Raw genomic sequence first — 24,560 nt, forward strand, 5'->3', positions numbered from 1 at the left:
CTCTCCTTCCCATGGCTAAGTTTGATCGTTGAAGGCTATTACTATTGGTGAGTTCCCATGTTCCGAGAACAACACTCCTATCTTTCTAGCTTATGTGGTATTTAGACTATTAGGTTACCTTTGATATTTTGGACTTATATCTTGAGGGTGAGCTAGGAACATGTCTTAACCCCCGCCAAGTCTTTAAAGTAGAAGGTATGGTTGGATAAAATGTCTGATGTTTAAATGTCATGACTCTTGATCTATGTGAAATCCCTTAGTCCCACTATCCCTTACATTTCTGCTTGATTTGACTATCATTACCAATGAAAATCTTAATGATTGCTAAGAGTCTTGGGCGAGGTACCTTCGGGTGGCTCATTCGACGTGTCACGTCTAGATCCTAGGCATGAGTCGTGACAAGAAAGATGGCCTCAAAATGGAATTATGATGGTTCTGTTAGCTCTGGAACGTCGAGTTTGGTCTAGTAGGATCTCCCGTATGGATGTCACTTTATATTCACTCCATCGAGTTTCGTGACATATTCACTTTATATGGCTCCGTGGATGTCACAAATAAATGTAAGAACCACTTCTTATTCTTTATCATCATATAGAGTCAAAATTTATCCTAAGATCTCAAATTAAACCAATAAAATTATGTTTGTTATATTTAAACAACTAACTTGTTATTCATTGTAATTCGTTATTTAAGGTATTTGAAGAGTTCGGAGATATTCATATTTTTTTATTCGTTATTTTTCATTTTTACTCGTATTATGTTGTGTTTGAGAGTTGGCTTATCTATCAAGGTGGAGTTGAGATAAGTGTTATGACAACCTCAAATTTTAGATCGTAACATATTCACCTCATATGGCTCGTTGGATGTCACAAATACACGTAAGAACCACTTCTTGTTCTTTATCATGATATGGAGTCAAAAATTATCCTAAGATCTCAAATTAAACTAATAAAATTACCTATGTTATATTTAAAACTAGTAAATGAGTACTTGAATTGCTCTCATCTTTTAAGAATTTTCAATTTTCTTTGTTGATTAGATTAGTAATCTTATCTTTAAATAATAAAAAATACACAATAAAGGAAGTATTATATAATGCTGAATTTTATTCATTAGTATTATATAATATGTAGTTTTAATAACATCTTACTAATTCAACTAAGCAAGCACGTATTGCTTATCCATCTTTCAATGTGGTATAAATTAATATATTGACTCTTGTATAACTTTTAGTCTTATATTCATATTAATAAAATTTATACTTATATTAGTTATACAATATTCGATTAGCGATATTAAACCCCTGCATAAGTTGTACAAAGTTTAATACTTGAAACAAAACATTGTACTAATTATACGGAGATTAACTCAATTACAGTCTTTAAAATAGGCCAAAAGAAATGCACTACTTTAAAATGACATAAATGTGTGTGCGCACACGCGTGCTTTTTCTTTTATGTTATGCAGAGGAAAACAGCTTCTATTTCTCCATGAGCCTATAGTAAAGTCTCCGTACACTCTATCTTTTCCAAATTTCAGTTGTGAAATTTTATTGGGTATGTTGTTGTTGTTGTTATTGTTTTTATGCAGATGAAGAAAAAAAAGACAAAATGAGATCGGATTCCCACTAATAAATAAAGAATTATATTTTTTAATGAAATGAACTGGTAATTCTTGAAATACAGTCTAGAAGGGTCAATTTTTGTTGGTGCGCGCTTCATAACCCCTCTTTCGTTCTAACCAAATAGTAGAATCTATCTACAACAATTGTTTTCTGTAATATAAAATTAATGTAAAATTTTATACCATGATAGTGTTTGCTTATACCAGTAATGCAGTCACCAAATGTGAAGCGTAATAGAATTTTTTTCAAACAACCTAACCGTTGAAATTGTGTCAAGGAGAAACAACTAACGTAACTAGGAGACACAACATCAAACATGTCGTCCTACCATTGATTAGGATTATCAATTATGGACTTTAACAAAATTGACATTGAAAGTGTTTGAATAAAGCTTATAAGTTGGGTAAGCAAACTTATCATTCACATAAAGCTAAAGCAAACACAGACATGGATGTCTTTTTGAAATGTTCATTTAGGCATTGCATCCTCTATCCCATTTACTTTGAACTGAAACATTACCTCCAGCCCGCTCCAATACATGCTTGGACAGTGAGCAAATATTGATATGATTGACCATAGCTTCACGGTTCTCTAAAACTATTCTAGAAGGGAACCCTTGGAATAACACTTAACTGGGTTTCATAATACTGAAACCAGCAACAAGAAACCCAACAGTTCTTTATATTCATGCACCAGTATGTATAAACCCTGTCGAAAAGTTACTTTGATAAACTGGAATAGCACAAAAGGGAACATTATTAATCTGGTTAAGGTTTTACATTGATCTTAGACCCGGAAAGTATGGAATGAAACATTATTCATCCACTTGTAGATTTGCACTGAAAAAGGATTAACCAATCCCAAGCTGAAATTTGTATTGTGACGGGCTTCACCGTAAAGCAATAAAGCCAAGGTCATTCGGCACCTTTATCAAATCATCTGACGAAACCAGAGACCATTCTGTAGACTAAGAAGCTGCTGTTGTATTGCTTCTAAACCCTGTAAACCAAAAGTCATAACAAATACTCATCACATTGAGAACACCAATATTTACCTATTCTGCTAGGTACATCTCTAGCAACTTTAACCTAGCAAATGAACAAAACAAAGAAAATGATTGAGATGCCCTATGACAATGGATAGTGGATGCATAAAAGAACACAGGAAAAAACAGTGTTACATATTTAAACATTTGATGATGTATGATGATGCAAAAATTTAAACAGGAGTGGTACGCCACTTTCCAAACCCCTTGTTGGTCACAGTCATTCGGTCATTCGGTCTCATGGTGGAAACAGTAAGAACTACACTTCTGCTAATTCAACCAACATGAAATATTTTTTTAGCTGAAAGCAAGCTTGCAAGTTCAACCTCTCTCTTGTGGAGCAAATAGAGACAAAAATTTGTAATAAGAAACAAAAGCTTTAAGATGATTCAAGCAGAATGCGATTTATTATATTCCTAAGATGCAGGATAAAACCTTCTTAAAGAGCCCAAAACACACATGAAAATGAACTATGCCATCAAGAGCCAAAGGGGGACAAAAGAGATGGAAACAAGAAATCAATGTAATACGTCCATTTACTCTTTAATGATAAGTATCTCCTATTACTAAGATATCACAAGTAAAGAATGTTTCCTCCAAGGAATCTGCAAATACCCACCAAATTCATATATCATGTGTAAGGAGCCAAACAAAATTTAAATTTGACCAGATTTCTAGGTACACTAAGGGGGCAACTTTCACTATTTTCTTTTCCTTTGTTTAATACACCGTCATCATAAACATTTATACGCCTGGCTAACCAAAGACAATAATATTGCGCTTATTATTCATAAAGGAACTAAAATTTTACAAGTATGGGCACTTCATGCTCATTGTATATAAAAGTTGATTACAACTGTTTCTTGCTTCATGGTACCAATAATGCCAGCACAACTCTTGACTATATGCCATTTTTTAAAAAGGGAAAGGGGCATGATATACCCCTCAACTTTGTGACTTAGAGTTGTTATACCCCTTGTTATAGAAGTGGCTCACATATATCTCTACCATTCCATATGGCCCAACTATACCTTTTTTGTCTAATGGGAAGTGAAAAATTAACTTTAAATTAATTATTAAAAAAAATCCATGTAGGGGTATATTTGATCCTTCTAGTAAAGTTCAGGTGTAAATTTGATATTTCTCATATGTGAATTTTATTTTATTTTTTGACTTCTCTGATTCAACGGCTACTTTGAGTTTCAAATATCCCCCTTATATATCGATTTGTTTATCGTTATCTAAGTTTCTTATTCTTATTTCATTTTTTATCTTTCATTCTCTAGTGTGAAACTCTTTTTATGCTTCTATTAAGCCGAGGGTCTCTCGGAAACAGCCATCCCACCTTGGTAGGAGTAAGGTCTGCGTACACTTTATCCTCCCCAGACCCCACATTGTGGGATTTCGTTGGGTTGTTGTTGTTGTTGTTGTTGTTGTATTCTCTAGTGTGAAAATATAAGAACTAAAACGAAAGAAGTGCGAATGGAAAAAGAAGAAAAAAGTAAATAAAAATTTAAAACTATTTTTTTGCAGCTATATTGTAATTTATTTTTTGTATCTAGATAAAAAAAATTGGTGCATTAATAATAAATTTTATAAGAAGAAAAGTGAAAAAATAAATTTGATCATCAAAATAATAAGCCTAAATTAATCATTGAATTAAATAAGTCAAAAAAAAATCACATGTGAAAAAAGATCAAATATTCCCCCTGAACTTTGCTAGAAGGATCAAATACATGGATTTGTTTTTTAATAAAAAAATCTATTTTTTTCACTTTTTTTAGACGAGAAGGGTATATTTGGACCATTGGTGTAATGATAGGAATATATGTGAGTCACTTTTATAACGAAGGGTATATAAGCTCTAAATCACAAATTTGAGGGGTATATCATGCCCTTTCACTTGAAAAATATTTTGATTGTGTGAACCAACCTAAAGAAATATGCATAAAGGTACGTTACCACTCCTTGACCTCCCAATGGTTTACAATAGTAGTTATTAGCAGTTTCTCATTCCAGTAACGTTAGGAAACCATGTCCTAGTTTCTAGGGATTATCTCGTCAGTATTTTATTTAAACTCTATGTTTATTCCATGAAATTTAAGAAGAAAATTATTTCAATTTTTGAGTACTTCAACTTAAGAGATTGCAGATTCTCTCTTAACGAACCAGCACCAGTCGTAGGAGGAAAACATCTAATTTCATCCTGCAGTGTCTCATAACTAGATTCATTCAAGGACCGTAACAACTTGTTATCAGAGACGGGAGTCATGGGAGACCAAATCCAACAATGGGCACAATTGGTGAACTTGTTCCAAGCAGAATGTGCAGCCAATTTAGCCAGACATGAAGCCAAAAATGGTCGTTTAGACGCACTCACAAAGGATTTGGCAAATTCAAAGGCCAATTTTGAATCAACTGAAAATGTCGGTCATAATTGAGGTTGGAAAGGAAAAGCTATAGTAGAGAAGGGTCAAAATCAGAAACAGGAGGAAGTTCCATCATTCCTAGATATACAAAGTTGGAATTTCCACAATTTAAAGGCCAATAGGACCCTTTGGGTTGATGAACAGGTGCGAGCATTTCTTTCAACACTTGGACTTGCTTCTTTTCATGTGGAAGGAATTGCACAACTCTGGTTTCTTCAACTAGTAAAAGATATGCCTCAATGCTCTTGGGATGAGTTCAAACGTCAATGCAAACTTTGTTTTTGGACCAACAATTAGAAGCCAAATTGGAACTGTGGCAGATACCAAGAAAAGTTTGAGCAATTGGTTTAGTGGATTGGTACCCTTACACAAGCGCAGAAAATTGAACTTTACATTTAGTGGTCTTGCTGATTACATAGCAATTGAAGCAGAGTTGCATAATCCTCAATTGAGGTAGAGTTGCATATTTCCTGGCTTTATGAAAGTAAGGAACAGTCTCTTTGTTTGCAATTGTTAGATTGTATATCAAAGACAACATATTTTTTCATCTCAATAACACACCAAATTTGTGAAGAAATTGATAAGGGGACTTTTTGTTTCAACTGTGGTGAACTGTTGTTTACCCAAGGTCATCAATGCAAGAAATTATTCTAGATTGACTCGATAAAAGATGAGGAACAATTAGCTGAAAAAGAGGGAAAACTAGTAGTTTCCACCCTCAGCGCTTAAGACAAGCATGATTTAAAGGAGGGGAGTATTGTTAGCACTCCTTGGTCTCCGAATGGTTTACCGTAGCAGTTATTTGCAGTTTCTCATTCTAGTAATGTTAGGAAATCATGTCCTAGTTTCTAGGAGTAGTTAGCTTATCAATATTGTATTTAAACTCTATGGTTATCCCATGAAATCTAAGGAAAAATTATTTCAGTTTTTGTGCACTTAACTCAAGAGATTGCAGGTTCTCTCTTAACGAACCCGCACCATAAGTCATAGGAAGAAAACATCTGATTACATCTTGTAGCGTCCCATAATTAGATCCATATTAGGGGACCGTATTAAAGTATTTACAACAATGAGGCATCCTAAACTATTATGCATGCTCTTATATAAAAAGAAAATGTGGTCCACTGTTTCAGCCGGCAAATAGGTTAATGAAGATGGCATCCATTATGGAAACTGTAAACAATAAATTTTCGAGCCGAGAAAAATATATAATCAAGACCGAAAAAATTGGAGTAACAAAGTGTAATATTTGATTTCAAAATGTATTGCGTGTTACAATCTCTATGATAATCCTCTGATTCTTCAAATAATATGTAATATGTTAAACTTGAATTTGATTTAGAGTCAAGAGCTTGAATAGCTTGATCTTGAATCTTCGTATTCGAATTTGGATTTAAATTATTCGTCACGAACACTTGTATGGTTATGGCGAATAATAAATATGAACAAGTAACTTGATCTTGAACTTCTTGATATTTTCCTTCGTTCTTGATCTTGAACTTGAGCTTGAATTTAATTACTTGAACTTTGTAGCTTCGTAGAAAATTTATGGCCTTTGATCCACGAGCTCTCTTCTTGCTTCTTGTTCTTCAAAAACCCCCATCCTCTGAGAATAATGAGGACCCTTATTTATAGTTGTAGAGAGTGGTATGAGGGTGTGATTTGATTGGTTGGTTTGAACCGACCAATTAGATTTCTTTGGTGAAGAGTTTTAATTTGATTGGTCAGAACATGTCACATATACACGTGGCATTATTCTAGTGGCTCATTTAATTTGACTTAAATTGCCAAATAACTTCGACACGTGACAAGATTTTAGTGACTTATTTAATTTGACTTGGATTGCCACATAATTTTGGCACATGGCATGATTCTAATGGCTCATTTAATTTGACTTAAATTGCCAAATAACTTCGACACGTGACAAGATTTTAGTGACTTATTTAATTTGACTTGGATTGCCACATAATTTTGGCACATGGCATGATTCTAATGGCTCATTTAATTTGACTTGGATTGCCACATAACTTTGACACATGGTGTGATTTTAGTGGATCATTTATTTGACTTGGATTGCCACATCATTTGGACTATTTTCTTGAATTTAATATAGTCTAAATTAATTTACGGATTTAAATCCAATATAATTTTAATGTTTACAAATGCCCCCTACTTCAAGTCTTGTCAAAATATTTTATTTTTTTGAAGACTGGACTTGAAGTATTATTTTAATTGAGATCAATATTAAATTATATATGTAAATCTCGCACGCCATAATCGGATAAAGACCAAAAATTGAAGGACCTTATATAAGCATGATGATCGAAGTTATGATAATAATTATTATTATATTCTTTAAGCTTGAAACCATAATCCACTTAGAGGGATAGTTAATGTCGATCAATGACTACAATTAGTAGTCCAATAATTCAAGTCCTTTTAGGAGTATAATTGTTTTAAGTGTTTCACATGGAAACAAATACTTCCACAGCAACCTTAATCTCTATAAATAGAGATATGCTCTTCATATTTTGCATCAATTGCAGTGTTGCAAGCCACAACGAGGGAGCACAATATAAGGTAATTTCTTCTCTTCCCTTTTTTTTTGTTTGGGCCGATTTTTATTTATTTATTTATTTTGGAGAGAATAAATTTATACCATTCCACTAAATTCCTAACCCAAAAAGTAATTATAGTTACTTTGGGAGAAGGACTTCCTCACCATCACTATTTGTCTATAAATAGATTTTCTTCTTTTATTTATTTTTTATCATTGGCATTGACAATTTTGATGCTCCTTTTTGCATACACTCTTGAGTTCATCAAGATACGAGGTACATTTTGTTTTGTTTAGGCCTTCTTTGTTTGGAAGTGAAAATATTACTTCATATGCAATGAACTTTTATTCTATTGGAGTCAAAGATGCTGCATTGTTTGAGCCAATAATTTTACATTATTCTTGGCGCAGACTTTACACCATTTGACCCGAAGGTGCCGCATTGTTAGAGCCAAAGTCTTTACACTGTCTAAGACAAATACTTTACATGATTTGTGGCAAAGACTTTACATCGTCTGAGGCAAAGACTTTATATGATTTGTGGCAAAGACGTTACATCGTCTGAGTCAAAAGCATCCCATAGTCCAAGCCAAAGACTTTACACCGTCTGAGGCAAAGACTTTACATGATTTGTGGCAAAGACTTTACATCGTATGAGTCAAAGGTATTCCATAGTCCGAGCTAAAGACTTTACACCATCTAAGACAAAGACTTTACATGATTTGTGGCAAAGACTTTACACCGTCTGAGTCAAAGGCATTCCATAGTCCGAGCAAAAGACTTTATACCGTCTAAGGCAAAGACTTTACATGATTTGTGGCAAAGACTTTAAACCGTCTGAGTCAAAGGCATTCCATAGTCCGAGCTAAAGACTTTACACCGTCTTAGGCAAAGACTTTACATGATTTGTGGCAAAGACTTTACACCATCTGAGTCAAAGGCATTCCATAGTCCAAGCTAAAGACTTTACACCGTCTAAGGTAAAGACTTTACACCGTCTGAGGCAAAGACTTTACACCGTCTGAGTCAAAGGCATTCCATAGTCCGAGCTAAAGACTTTACACCGTCTTAAGCAAAGACTTTACACCATCTGAGTCAAAGGCATTCCATAGTCCAAGTTAAAGACTTTACATCATCTGAGGTAAAGACTTTACATGATTTGTGGCAAAGACTTTACACCGTCTGAGTCAAAGGCATTCCATAATCCGAGCTAAAGACTTTACACCGTCTAAGGCAAAGACTTTACATGATTTGTGGCAAAGACTTTACACCGTCTGAGTCAAAGGCATTCCATAGTCCGAGCTAAAGACTTTACACCGTCTAAGGCAAAGACTTTATATGATTTGTGGCAAGGACTTTACACCGTCTGAGTCAAAGACATTTCATAGTCCGAGCTAAAGACTTTACACCATCTAAGGCAAAGACTTTACATGATTCGTGCAAAGACTTTACACCGTCTGAGTCAAAGGCATTCCATAGTCCGAGCTAAAGACTTTACACCGTCTAAGGCAAAGACTTTATATGATTTGTGGCAAGGACTTTACACCGTCTGAGTCAAAGACATTTCATAGTCCGAGCTAAAGACTTTACACCATCTAAGGCAAAGACTTTACATGATTCGTGCAAAGACTTTACACCGTCTGAGTCAAAAGCATCCCATAGTCTAAGCTAAAGACTTTACACCGTATAAAGCAAAGACTTTACATGATTTGTAAAGACTTTCCACCATCTAGATTAGGCATAGGTCTTGCTCAAAGAATATAATCGTTCATTATTGAGATTCATGACCATGATTATCGAATTACTAATTTAAGCGCTAATAAAACACTTATTTTTTTTTACAGATTGGATCATGGTTTACTTTAGAGATTTGACTTCCTCTTCTTCAGAGTTGCGATACCTTGTGTGTTTCGATAATACAAGAGATATATCATTGTATGAGAGCACCAAAGCCAGGAGAGACTTAATTTATCAGAAACTAAACTTCTTAATCTAAAACATATCCAAAATTTATAGCTCTAGTCCCTCAGGATCATTCTAAACAAACTTCAAAAATGAACTTCACATGCAGGAAAGCTGACAGATTCATATTCGCATGATCTTATTAAAAACACTCATATCTCAGCGTAGAGAAGCCGAAAAGAAGGTTCATAGATCTACACTGTGTACAATAATCATAGCTAATAGCTTTACGGATTTGTACAAATATTTCTTTGAAGTCAATTCAAATTCTGTCTTGATTGGCCTTCTCTAATTCACACGTTATATATGACAATCTACAAGAACATTGTGATGCTCAAATAATAGCGTGCCCCATTTCTTTTGAACTTATGAGACTAAACTTAGGATGTAACTCTAAGCACCACGGACCTTGGTGAAGAGGTCAAGAGAGACTGTGTTTTTTTTTGGATACTCATGCGACTGAACTCAAAATGTAATTTCAAGCGCCTACGTATCTCAGTGAAGAGGATCAAGTCATAACGTAGTTCTGAAAGAGTGATTTTTTATTTTTTATTTTTTTATTATTATTTTTTTTTGTGTCCTAACTTTTGCCTAGGCCGCCTCTTTCGAGATTTTCAACCTAGCGGACATTTTTTTTTGATGTCGTGCACATTTTATACTCTTGCGGGCCAGGAGTAATATGCAGTTTATACTCGTACCTTAAGGAGTGTGTTTCTTTTCTTTAAGGATAGTATCTCTTTATGAACTTTCCGTTAATGGGGCTAATGTGCAATCCTTCTGAGTTAACCAGTTTGTAAGCGCCACTTGAGTATATTTCTTTTACCACATATGGTCCATCCCATTTAGTGGAGAACTTGCTTCCACACCAACGAGAAGTAATAAAGGGCCTTCTTACAACAAGAACTTGATCACCTACTTGGAAGCATCTAAGACGAACCTTCTTATTAAAAGATCGAGCTAGACGAGCTTGATAACATTCCAAACTTTGTTGGGCCTCTAGTCTTTTTTCATCAAGAGCCTCCAATTCTTCAAGGCGTAACCGAGCATTTTCTTCATTAGTGATTCCTTCTTGAATGGCAAGGCGCAATGACGAGATTTGACGCTCAAGTGGAAGAACTGGTTCAACTCCATAAACAAGAGAATAGGGAGTCGCTTGTGTTGGCGTGCGATACGTAGTCCTATATGCCCAAAGAGCCTCTTCCAATCTTTCATGCCACTCTCTCTTAGACTTGGAAACAACTTTCTTCAACAAGTTGCAGAGTGTCTTGTTAAATGATTCAGGGAGACCATTAACAGTCGCATAATACATAGAGGAATTGCGTTGCTTGAAGCCAAAAAGATCACATATCTTCGTCATTAACTTGTTATCAAATGGCTTGCCATTATCTGTCAATATGTATCGAGGAATACCAAAACGGTAGATAATATTGACTCGAATGAAGTTAGCGACATTCTCTTTCTTCACTTCTCTAAGAGAAACAGCTTCTGCCCATTTTGAGAAGTAGTCAGTTGCAGCCAGGATGTACAAATGTCCACCTGAGGACTTAGGCAACGGTCCAACAACATCCAAACCCCAAGCTTCAAATGGCCATGAGGCAATCGTTGGGTGCAATACTTCTGGGGGTTGATGTATAAAATTTGCATGGAATTGGCAAGCTTTACATCTTCGGACGTAATCCAGACAATCTTTCACCATGGTTTGCCAGTAATATCCCATCCTTTTTATGTGAAAATGAAGTTTTGGGCCAGATTGATGCGCTCCACAGACTTCAGAATGTGCTTCTTGCATAGCTTGAGTAGATTCATCTGCCCCCAAACATCGTAAGAGAACTCCATCGAACGACTGCTTGTAAAGTGTATTTTTATAATATAGAAAACGAGGGGCTCGTCGTCGGATTTCTCTCCTTCTTCAAAGGTTTTCTAGCAATATTCTATAACACAAATAATCTATTATTGGTTGATGCCAATCATCAATTTCAGCCTCCGAAGTGGCGATAACTTGTCGAAATTCTTCTTCATGCTCATCTGGAGGCGGAGTTATCCATCTTTGGCAAACCATAACTTGCATTTCATCAGGCGATACTAATGCAGAAGCTAAAGCTGCCAATGCATCAGCCTTTTTATTTTCCTTTCTTGGGACATGTTGAATAGTCACCTCTCCCAGCCATCCTATCATCTTTTGAGCATAATTGCAGTATGGGATTAACCCAGGCTTCTTCATTTCATAATTACCCAAGACTTGATTGATCACCAACTTGGAATCCCCAAAAACTTGTAGTTGCAATTGTTTCATATCAATGGTCATTTCAAGCCCAAGTAAGAGTGCTTGATATTCAGTAACATTATTGGAGCAGTGTTGTGTTAGAGTGAAGGAGTACAGCAAAACTTCTCCATGGGAAGTGACAAATACCATTCCAGCACTAGCTCCTTCACGATGTGCAGCACCATCAAAATACATCTTCCAAGGTGGCTGAATTTCCACTAGCATTGCGTCTTCATCAGGTAATTCATCAGATAACTCCTAATCATTCGGAATTGGATGATTGGCCATGAAATCTTCTAGCACTTGTCCTTTTACTGCCTTTTGAGATATATACACAATTTCAAATTGTTGAAATTGGAGATACCACCTTGCTAGTGATCACTTAAGACAGGCTTGGACATGACAAACTTGATAGGATTCACTTTAGAGACAAGTTGCACAATATGAGCTTGGAAGTAATGCTTCATCTTCTGAATCGAGAATACGAGTGCCAGACATAACTTCTCAATAGGTGAATACTTGATCTCGTTGTGTCATCATCCTACTCAAGTAATATAGGGCATTTTCTTTCCCTTCATTATTTTCTTGTGCGAGAAGTGCTCCTACTGACCTTTCTTGTGCTGTAATGTATAAAATCAATGGTTTTCCAGTTATAGGAGCTACAAGTACTGGAGGCTTCATCAGATAAGATTTTATGTTCTCTCGAAAGCATTGGTACAAGCTTGGTCCCATTCAAAAGGAACATCTTTCTTCATAAGGCGACTTAATGGTTGACATCTCCCAGCCAGATTTGAGATAAACCTCCTAAGGTATGCTAATTTTCCTTGTAAGCTTTTTAACTCATGAATATTTTTTGGCTCAGGCATCTTCAAAATAGCATCTATCTTATCTTGGTCAATCTCGATTCCTCGATGTCGAACAATAAAACCAAGAAACTTTCCCGAAGTAACTCCAAAGGCATATTTTAAAGGGTTCATTTTGAGTTGGTATCTTCGAAGTCATTCGAACACCATTCTTAAATCTTGCAATTGGTCATCACTCTTCCTTGATTTCACCACTAAGTCATCGACATAACACTCAATATTTTTATGAAGCATGTCATCAAAAATATTCTGCATGACTCATTGATAAGTGGCCCCAGCATTTTTTAAACCAAAAGGCATTACTTTGTAGCAATATATACCTTTAGGAGTGCAAAATGCAGTAAGTTCTTCTTCCCTTAGTGTCATGCGAATTTGATTGTATCCAGATGAACCATCCATGAAAGACATTGTCTCGTATCCAGTCGTGGCATCAATCATAAGCTCAGGGATTGGAAGAGGAAATTCATCCTTAGGGCATGCATTATTAAGATCTCTAAAGTCAACACAAACTCGAATTTGGCCATTCTTCTTTCTTACAGGTACAACGCTTGAAATCCATGTAGGATATTTGACTTCATGAATGAAACCTACTTCAATGAGCTTGTTAACTTCAGTTTCGATCAAAGGAACCAGTTCAGGTCTAAAGCGACGTTGAGCTTGTTTAACAGGACGAGTCCCTCGTTTCACAGCAAGACGATGAACTGCAACTTTAGGGTCTAATCCTGGCATCTCTTTGTAACTCCAAGCAAATACGTCCCTAAATTCCATAAGCAACTCAATATATTTCTTCTCTTCATCATCATCTAGTGAAGCACTTACATATGTAAGCCTTATATCATCATCAACCCCAAGATTTACTTCCTTCAATGCATCAACAGTATTCTTTACCCCTTCCTTTAGTTCAGGTGGCGCATCTTTAGCATCCTCGTCTTCTTGAGGATCAACATCATTAAAAGATACGTGATGGCATGCATGAATATCAACAAATCCATCCTCAATTTTTGCATATAGTGAAGTACTTTCCTCGTCACAAATTGTGTTGTGATTTGATGATCCCACACTTTCTTCATCTTCATCTCGCTCCCTAGTGTGAACTATGGTGTGAGTTCTTGCTCTCAGGACATTTCCACATGAAACTACAAGTTTTGTTTCTCGCCTCATTCTAGAAGGAATCAAACTAGGGCAATTCTTGGGTGAATTATGCTCTCGAGAATGTACCCATTCTTCCATCGTTCTATAATTTCTTTGGCGTTAGTGTTTCTTCTTCATTGGTCCCAACCGATCAAACACTGAAGTTTTTGGAGTTGATTCGATAAGCCGATCAAATGCAGAAACATTAGGCGTCATGCCATTAAGTCGATCAAACACAGAAGGCTTCTTGTTGAACATCATAGGATCTTCCACAGGGGTAATGTAGTTGATGCTCATCCTTTTTATAGAGATTCGAACTGGCGACAGTTGTTTGTAACCCAAGCCTTCACGCGATTGCTTAACAACATACCCTCTCTCTATCATCATCCTTTGAGTTGGATTTAGGCCATGATTTGCCTTTTCAATAACTTCATTTGGAAGTTTCCCTACTTTAAAAGCTTCATTAGGATTGTACCCTGCTTTCACCAACAACTTATATGCATTTGGGTCAAAACCCTCATTTGTATGCTTTTTAGGAAGTGATTCATATGAATCATGATTTGATGGTCTGACAAATCCTTCTATCATTTTTGAAGGTGATTTGATTGTATCAATTTGCTTGATAGGAAATGTCAACTTGCTACTCTGCAACTCAGAGGGTGGGATCTTAACCTTGTTTGTCTTTGGGACATAGTGAGAAATAGGAATCGCTCTCTTACTTGAAGATGCCTCACTTGCCTTAGGTATTTTACTCATATCTGAAGGTGTTTTATTCTTTTCAGTCATGACCCTCGCATTATCAGGTGCTACATCAACCTTTTTTGTGATATCAGCCTTTCTGATTGGTGTCGCGTTACCAACTTTGACGTCTTTTGAGACATGATTCTTTAAGTAGAATTTTGCATCAGCAAAGTGCGCTTTTGTCTCGGTGAAAGGTTCATCATCAGCAACTACCTTCTTTTGAACCCATCTTCAAAGTATTTGAAACATTGATGGTAGGTGGATGGTACCACTTTGTTCTCATGTATCCATGGCCTTCCTAACAAGATATTATACGAGGTTTTTGAGTCAATAACATGCATCCATGCACTCGAACGCATATCTCCCATCGTTATATCTAATTTGACAGCGCCAATGGCTCTCTGCCCCCTTGGTTAAATCCCTGAATCATCAAACGACTTTCAGACAGTTCATTTATCGAGATTCCAAGTTCCTTCACAGTGCGAATAGGGAGGATATTGACCCCAGATCTGTCATCCACCATGATCCTATTTACTTTATGTCCACGCACAAAACCTACCATATATAAAGGACGATTATGCAACACTTCACCCAATAAAAGATCATCATTAGTGAATGTAAACTTCGCAATCATAAGTGTCCACTTCTTCAGAGTGAAACTTGATAGGGCCTTCATATGATGGAAGTAATGATGGCGATAAGTCTTCTCCCGTTGTCTCTTTCTTTATCAATGTTACAACATGAGGCCTTGGTATCACAATGAGAAATCTTTTCACGGAACCAACTTGGCAAGAATTCCTCTAATGTCACCGGAGAACGTTGCTTTTGATAGTAATTCCCCACAACTCTTGACTTCTTCATATTCTTCTTTACCTTTTGAGTTTTAGGTAGTTTCTTCATTTTTGCTCTTGTCACATGCTTACTTGGCTCTCTTTGCGAGCTCGTTTTACAACGTCTTCGTCATGTTACTAAAATCCATCCCTCATCATCAGTATAAGCACCGCAAGATTAATTTTCCTCCAGAGGTTTATCTTCCCCTATTACTTCATTCATCAAGGGAACGAGCGATGATGTGTTAACATCTATCGGCTCAAAGTCACCAAATCTAATCATTTTTGGTGGTGATGTGGCTAGGACATCGCCACCATCATGTATTTTGACAAAGTTGCAAAGAACTATGAGATTGAGTGAACCAAAAGTGACAGAGACTTGATTTTAACTCTCTTTCTCGTCTTCAAGCAATATCTTTCCCTCACGGGCCAAGTCCATGATCTTTTCCTTAAAGATAAAACACTTTTCAATAGGATGGCCCATCAAACGGTGATATTTGCAGTAATTTGGATCATTAGTCCTCCCAGCCTCATCTGGACGCTTCAATTCAGGTAGCTCAAAGAGTTTTAATGCCAGAAGCTCTTCAAAAATTGTTGGAACATCTGAGTCCAAAAATGGATACTCTTTTGCCTGCATTTCCTTCAAAGTCGCTTTCTACCAGCATCATTCTGAAAGGTCGTGGTCTTCACCCTTTGATTCTTGCTTAGATTTGTAGACACTTTCAAAGGTAAGGCATTAACATTCATAGACTCCTTATTTCCAAACTTAGGTGCCGATTTTCCTCCTTTCTTTACCTCCATTTTATCTTTTCCCTTGTGAGGCTCATAAATAAGTGGTCCTTCAATTCCGCTAGTAGATATGCTCAACTCCATATCATGAGCACGTGTGGCTAGTTCTTCAAATGATTTGGATTTAATACCCTGTAGGATATAACGAAGTCCCCAACGTATTCCTTAAATACACATTTCTATTCCGGAAGTTTCACTAAGCCTATCCTTACAATTGAAGCTTGCATTTCTCCATCGGTTGATGAACTCGATGACAGGTTCAGTTTCCCATTGAAGTGTATTTGTGAGTTCAACCAAGCTCACAGTACGCCTTGTGCTATAGAAACGATTGAGAAATTTATGCTCAAGTTGTTCCCAACTATCAATAGAGCCAGCCTCGAGATCTGTATACCAGTCAAAGGCATTTCCTTGTAAGGAGCGCACAAATTGCTTGACCAGATAATCTCCATACGTTCCAGCATTATTGCAAGTTTCAACAAAATGGGCAATGTGTTGCTTTGGATTTCCCTTTTCGTCAAATTGTTGAAATTTTGAAGGATGATAACCTGCAGACATCTTCAAAACATCGATTCTTGAAGTGTATGGCTTTGCATACGTAAATGATGACTTTGAAGACACGTCATACTTATCTTTGATAGTTCCCAAAATGAAGTCCTTCAGTTGATGAATGGGAATTCCTCCTTCAGCAGATACTTGCAGCTCATCACCCACATTTATTTGCTTTGTAACTGAATCTCCCTTTTCTTGTATCATCGAACGTTTTCCAGGTGCATGACTTGAGTCCCCCTCCATAACATTTTCAACTCTGTCCGTCAACTTGACAATTCGATTATCCTGATCTTGCACATATTTTGTTAGACCTTCAATTGCCTTTGTCAAACTCGTCAGTTGTTCCTCAACAGTTGAGGCGTTAGTCATCATCGCTTGGATGGACGTTATGGATGATGGAGCAAAGCATGGATTTTCCCTCAAACTGAAATTTGTCTGAAACAAGTAATGTGGAGTGACTGGGGCAGATCTAGTGATCAAGACATCATCTTCATCTTGAATAGTGCAATTCCTTGTATTAAAAGGACTAAGTCGAGCCAATGTCTTTTCAACAATATCAACTATATTCTCTCCTTCTTCCAATTCATTCGGAAAGAATCTTGCCCCCTTTGAAGATGGAAGATCAAAAATAGGAACTGATGCGAACGGCACTTGGAGTGCTTGTTGTCCTAGCAAGTTTGCTCTGTTCCTAGTCATGGGTTCCAAACTCCCCATAGTCGCATCCAGTATGTTCTCCACCTCAGAGGAAAACTTGGAATCAGTAGCAACAGTCCTGGAGTCAAACTTCTTAGATGCCATTTAAGTATTTTTGAAGTTTGATGATCGATGTAAAGAGATGAGAGGTAGAGATTGCCCCATTGGGCATGCCAAAATTTGTAAACAACAAATTTTCGAGCCGAGAAATAAATAATCAAGACCGAAAAAATTGGAGTAACAAAGTGTAATATTTGATTTCAAAATGTATTGCGTGTTACAATCTCTATGATAATCCTCTGATTCTTCAAATAATATGTAATATGTTAAACTTGAATTTGATTTAGAGTCAAGAGCTTGAATAGCTTGATCTTGAATCTTCGTCTTCGAATTTGGATTTAAATTATTCGTCACGAACACTTGTATGGTTCTGACGAAGACGAATAATAAATATGAACAAGTAACTTGATCTTGAATTTCTTGATATTTTTCTTCGTTCTTGATCTTGAACTTGAGCTTGAATTTAATTACTTGAACTTTGTAGCTTCGTAGAAAATTTATGGCCTTTGATCCACGAGCTCTCTTCTTGCTTCTTGTTCTTCAAAACCCCCCTCCTCTGAGAATAATAAGGACCCCTATTTATAGTTGTAGAAAGTGGTATGAGGGTGTGATTTGATTGGTTGGTTTGAACCGACCAATTAGATTTCTTTGGTGAAGAGTTTTAATTTGATTGGTCAGAACATGTCACATATACACGTGGCATTATTCTAGTGGCTCATTTAATTTGACTTAAATTGCCAAATAACTTCGACACGTGACAAGATTTTAGTGGCTCATTTAATTTGACTTGGATTGCCACATAACTTTAACACATGGTGTGCTTTTAGTGGATCATTTATTTGACTTGGATTGCCACATCATTTGGACTATTTTCTTGAATTTAATATAGTCTAAATTAATTTACGGATTTAAATCCAATATAATTTTAATGTTTACAGAAACACTCTCTCTTCCCCACAAAGGTAGGGGTAACGTCTAAGTACATCCTACATCTGATTTCTCTCCTATCATGTATGATTGATCAAAGTTTGGTATGTAGGAATCAAAGTCTCATCATGTTGCCAAAATTGCTCCCCCCCCCCCGCACCCCCACCCCCACCCCCCGATGCAGAAGGATATGGACCAAAAATCTAGCTGAAGCAGATGGGCAGGGAGGCCTGCAAAGGGGTAGGCAAACCATTCATGGAAGAGCTGGGAAGGTACGAACCAATGCCAACCACCCTGGCATATCTCTCCAAATCAACTCCTACGATTAGAAAATAAAAAGAAGAAAGTTAGTGTTCCCCAGACCCTACTTATAATATTGCACTAGGTTTCTAGTTGATGTTGTTTGAAGATGGCAACCATCACATCAATACCTAGGAGTACTCTCTTTCTGAAAAAGGCAAGTAGAACATCAATGCCTAGATGTGCTCATTGACTCCATTCTTTGTTGCAATTTACTTAGTATGGAGGGAAATCAGAGAGGAGGGAGCTACTCCATCCTCTGCTGCTCTTTACTCAGTATGTACATCATCTACCATGTCATAGTCATATTTATCTTATGTATGGTACTTGGAACAATCGTAAGAATGGCACCCGAAACTTCAAGTTTGTTATGTAAGAGAATACTTTTATCACATTCAGATCAATAAAGTTAAACAAATAAAGTGGGCAGCCAAAGGAAGAAAAAACAAAGAGAACTTACCCCATGATCCATGGGCTGGCAAGCTGACGTACTGAGGACATGACCCTCTTGAGCTTGTATCATGTGCACAGTCACGAGGCTGTAAAAAGGATCGTATTGAAGCACATGTTTATTAGTCACTTATAATTAGAATGGGGAAGATTAGGGAAATGACGGTCTGCTAATAATAAAGATTCAAGATAAACATGAAATTAACTTTTCCCAGTGACTTGTATGATGAATAAATCAGAATACTGAAACAAAGCCCATATTCTTCCTAATCCCCCTGCTCTTAACATCTAGGATATTGATTAAAGGGACGACCAAGGGGGTAAGGGATAATAAAAAAAAGCAAGGTCATTGTTTTCTGTTCATTTGTCTTATCAGTTGGCCTTCGGCACTGCACAAAACCTTAGTAACCCTAGACATATAAACAAGAAATCCATCCTTAACGATCAAGTCATGAACCTCTCTGCATTATGGTCATGTGATATCTACTGCTGAGGCTGTCCGGGATATCAAAGAAGTTTATAGAATGAAAGGTACTTCATTGATGCTGACAAAGATTTCCGCAGAGGCAACACAGTGTGTCTGATATTTTTTATTTGATGCTATCAGAATCATGGTTATATAACAATAAATGTGAGATCACAAAGCATATATTGCAGTATTTCTGTCAAGAGCATCAGAGAGACGACCAACCTCAAAATTCTTATAGAAACATATACGAAGTTCTTCCAGGGCATCGCCTGAGCATACCAACTCTGGGGTTGTATGAAAAGCATTTTGAATGGCTGAAATGATGCCTCCTAATGGATACTTTTCGGAATTTGATGGTACATATCCAGCTTCAAATAGAACTTCCTGGTATTGTGTTTGAGTGAATGTTAATCAAGTACCACACATAATCACTATTTGGATAGTTGACTATCAGTGAAGAAAAACTTGTAAATGTTCAACAGGATATAGAAGGAAACAGTAGAGATTAATCAATGAGCAACAGCATGTTCATTTGCAATTATCAGGCATAAAATCACTATATGGTTAGTTTATTGACATTGAAGAAATCTTGTTAATATTCAACTGAAAACAAAAGGAAACTGTATCAACAAGAATACCACTACTTTTAATGCATAAACAATGATATCAAGAATGTTTTGATACAGTTGATTAATTGATAAGTTACAGCATATACGTTAGACAATGCATGTCCAGGTTAAGTTCCCCTCACCCTCCCCTTAATTCTGCTGTTAATTACCGAGTCACAAAGATTACTCTTGATAAATTTTGTATCGACGAGAAGTACGTACTAATAAACATCCATAAGTAAGTTTTGACATATAATTATTCAAGATGCAACTTCTTCTGTATTTGATATCATCAACAACTTCATCGAACGAAAATATCCCAACAAGCATAAAAAAATAGAATGTATAACCAAAAAGAAGGAAAAGGACATGAAATTGCTACGATAAAAAATATATTGGTCTTCCAAGGATATGATATCAAAACTAGAATACATAGCATGAAAAATGACTTACTGTGACGTTATATTTGAAGTAAACATTCAACGTTGTCAAAAAGAACTCATATTCGTCATGGACAACTGGATAAGCACATGTCCCATGTTTTTCTGCAATCAATAAGCATGAAAATATAGTCACAACCGATAAATTAAAGAGGATCCTATCTGATTTATGCCCATCTGATATATTTAAAGCGCATTTAACTGTACCAGACCTTCTGTACTATAATCAGATTGGATTTAGTAGAGCGATAAGGCCCTGCGTTCATCTCCATATACCTCCCTATTGAAAACCAGGTGCTTTTTTGGTAACCAGAATCTATTATACCACAGCATAATACTATGAAGTGTTGGTTGAAGAAAGAACATGATTTTTTTACATATTGTATTGCAAAGAAATATGACAACCACTTTTAGGAGGTGGATCCTCAGTGTAATGTAGAGGGATTAATGCTCCTGATAACCCAAACTCCCCCTCGATACTCCTTAACCGCTACCAAATGCAGAATATGAGTTATTCAAGCCCATCCACAATCTTTTTTTTTGGTTGGTTAAACAGTAGGCAAAGGAAAGTGCATCCCTAATCTAGTTCTGTGAATCTCTCTAGATCTGGTCGCATTATGATCCCTCACAATCCACCGCTGATGTAAACTCTCAATAAAATGCATTAGCAACTGAATTTGAGAAACATCCAAGGGACGGAATAGCATAACTTTGTACAGTGTCCTCTTCATCCTTCCTCAAGTTGTCTGATTACAAATATCTCCATTGAAATTATATGTAAATATTTTGATAACGAAAATTATACGTAAACCTTGCTAGCTAATAAACACAAAATTGTCTTTTAGCCCTTTGTTGGCACATTATTGACATACCAAAGGGAGATTACATCATACTCTTGGTGTGCACATTAAGTGCATACACAAAGACATCTCATTGATGCCATGACAAAAGAAGAAGGAAAAAACTACCTACTACCTCAGTTTTAGAAGGATAAGAAAGAAATAGATTAATAGTAGTAATAACAATAACATTTTAAAAAATAAACAATAAACGAGGAATCACATGTCTAATCACTTATCAGTATCCAAGGAGAAGAAGGAAGCTACTCTTAATTTGTTAAGAGATGTCAACAATCAAGTACTTTCTAGGTTTTTACATCCTTGGCTCCTTGCTAGGAAAATCTAGAACCTTGCTTCTCAATTAAATTCTAAAAAATAGCAAGCTCTTAACCTTCTTTCATCTTGTACGATTAATTTTATTTTTTGGTAAATGAACAATTTTATTACAAAAGTTAACATTACAATCCAGAAAACAAAAACAGAAAAGCAGAGGCCTGGACATGAAGCCCCAAGCCAGCTGCAACTAACAGCAAACTACTCATAACCCCTAAGTCCTCAAGTATCAGATAGTAAACTATAGCATTGCAGATAGTATAGTTAAGTTCATCCATTCTACTAGTCCATCTCTTGTACGATTAATTAAATATAAATAAAGAATAAGGCAAGGTCATTACCCCACTGTAATTGAGTATCTCCAGAGTCAGCATAGAGGAATGCAAGGAGAATGTGTCAGTTCCTTAACTGTATCAAATTCAAACAATCAATAAGTAAAGATAACAGTGAAACCACCTCATGACCCCAGAATGGTCCCTTTTTGTGATGGCAAGATCTGGGGGAACCACAACTTAAGGAAGGCCAATACTTCCTCATTGGCTCGAGCAATGTTGAAATCTGAGATGACAAAAAGCACTTGGCTCATAAACAAATAAATTTGACCTCAGTGATGAGGAGTAAGCATGAAATATATAAAAGGGAAGCACCAATAAGATCAAAGAAATCTAAGCTTTTTAATGACCTCATTGCGGAATTCGCAAATATCCTAGTTAACCAATAAAGTTCACAGACGCTTACAACAACAACAACAACAACAACCCAGTGAAATCCCACAACATGGGGTCTGGGGAGGGTAGAATGTACGCAGACCTTACTCCTACCAAGGTAGGACGGCTGTTTCCTGGAGACCCTCGGCTCAGTAAAAGCATAAATGCATAAAAAATGTTAGATAAGAATAGAAAATTAAAAGCTTTATGAGAAAAACAACAAACAAATAACAAATAGATAACAAATAAATACAAATAAATAAAGACTAATAACAAATAACGATTAAATAAATAATGAAAGCGTCACAGGTAAAATTGAGTAATCAAAGCATAGAAAGTAATAAATAATAACAGAAATAACAGAAATCAGAAGTCAAAGCGCAAGAGATCGTAATGCACTACTACACCTATGAATAGAGAAGAATAACGAGACTATGAACTAGACTTCTACCCTAATGTGGGTCCTCCACACCCTCCTATCTAAGGTCATGTCCTCCGTAAGCTGTAACTGCGCCATGTCCTGTCTAATCACCTCTCCCCAAAGTTCACAGACGCTTGCCGCTGCTAAATAAAATAAAATCATTTCAAGCCACCGCACCCAAGGGTGTTGCCAGTGATAAAGCTGGAACGAGGACCACAGGAGACAAATGTTTGAACCCCAACAGAAGCGAAAGATCTAGGTGATTTCTACCTGACACCACCACTATCACAACAAAAAGGAAAAGAAAAGAGATCTTTGTGAACTCCTGTGATTTAGTCATGGCATCAGAAGACACTGTCGTTCCAGTTACAAACTGTTCAGTAGCAATGCAGATAGTTCCACCCATGAATTCTCACATTCAAAGCTGCTCTCTGATAGAAAAAGGGAAAATAAGCAAACATACCTCCCTCTCATCAAAAGGGCGACCAGAACAGCAGGAAGGCCAAGTTCCATCGTTATACTCTGTCCAAAGTCCATCTAGAAGACAACAAACCTTATTCAGTTATATCATTCACTTGTCACCACATGAAAAAATAATAACACACCTTTCCCAGAACGACATAGAACTTACGAATTGTGAATACGGATGGCGAGTTCGAGCTGGAAAAATACACAAAAAGCAGAGATAAGCTCCTACTTTCAAACGCATGCTAGCTTTATAACGAAAGTTGTGGCAAAACAAAGATATTTATCAAAAAAGAATCTTGTAATAATACTGGGTGATTCTCCACTTAGTTATGAAAGACCCATATACTTGTAATTATCCAACACTGAGAACAACTAAGCATCAAACTAATTGACCATCTGAATCTTCAATATCCATGTCCCCAAATTTTATTGTAATACTAATAAAAAGAGGGAAATAGAGAAGCGTGAAGAGATAATAGGATATATACCGGCTGCAACAGGCGTTGGAAGAGCAGCAATGGCGAGTTCTCCGGCAATAGGTGCCTGGCCATTGAAGAGATAGCTTGAAGTAATCGAACTCTCTCTGATATCCTCCTCCTCTTCTAAGTAATCCAACTTCCTCATCCCATCCACCGTTGACTGCGATGAGAATACAACATAGAAATAGTATCCGCAGATTCACAATTGCAAGAAAAGACATGGCTCCGCAGATACACCCACTCTTTTCTTTCTTATGGATATAAATCCATTGAATTTTCAAACTGTTTTATAAGGAAGAAGGCTGGTGGGACACGGCAGTTCTGGATTATTTGTAAAAAGGAGAAAAAAAAATACTTAGTTAACGGATAAAATACAACTTCCCTTGCCACGGTAAAATTCCGCGGTTCGTCTCGTTGTTTTATGTTTTTCGGCTCCGATTAGCTGAATTTATTTTATTATCGTGGTTCTTCTCATTTTATTGGCCCAAAGATTCGTTCAATTCAAGATATGCTACCCACAAAACTCAAAGGTCGTTGTAAACAGCATCTTGGCAAGCCGACGTGAACAGTATTTTCCGGCGGC

General features: G+C 36.5%; 1 protein-coding gene across 1 annotated transcript; it reads right to left on the minus strand.

Annotated features, from left to right (window-relative positions):
* Nucleotides 1-2,285: 2,285 nt before the first annotated feature.
* Nucleotides 2,286-24,302, minus strand: LOC129882588 (ribonuclease 2-like). The gene is made up of 9 exons (XM_055956965.1): nucleotides 23,987-24,302; nucleotides 23,662-23,690; nucleotides 23,494-23,567; nucleotides 22,359-22,460; nucleotides 22,244-22,247; nucleotides 20,744-20,835; nucleotides 19,905-20,066; nucleotides 19,224-19,302; nucleotides 2,286-2,623 (listed from the first exon to the last, which is right to left on the minus strand). Exons 1-9 carry the CDS (start codon nucleotides 24,196-24,198, stop codon nucleotides 2,592-2,594), a joined length of 786 nt encoding a protein of 261 aa, XP_055812940.1. The 5' UTR covers nucleotides 24,199-24,302; the 3' UTR covers nucleotides 2,286-2,591.
* Nucleotides 24,303-24,560: the final 258 nt, after the last annotated feature.

This window comes from Solanum dulcamara, chromosome 3, assembly GCF_947179165.1.
Source record: "Solanum dulcamara chromosome 3, daSolDulc1.2, whole genome shotgun sequence".
Classification (NCBI taxonomy): domain Eukaryota; kingdom Viridiplantae; phylum Streptophyta; class Magnoliopsida; order Solanales; family Solanaceae; genus Solanum; species Solanum dulcamara.

What these genes read in the sequence shown, in the direction of transcription:
- LOC129882588 (XM_055956965.1), bottom strand. Translation starts at nt 24,198, where the DNA reads ATGTCTTTTCTTGCAATTGTGAATCTGCGGATACTATTTCTATGTTGT. An exon ending in TCCAACGCCTGTTGCAGCCG is followed by an intron (nt 23,691 to 23,986) that starts GTATATATCCTA and finishes GTATTTTTCCAG; the next exon opens with CTCGAACTCGCCATCCGTAT. An exon ending in GCCAGCCCATGGATCATGGG is followed by an intron (nt 2,624 to 19,223) that starts GTAAGTTCTCTT and finishes TTTGGTTTACAG; the next exon opens with GGTTTAGAAGCAATACAACA.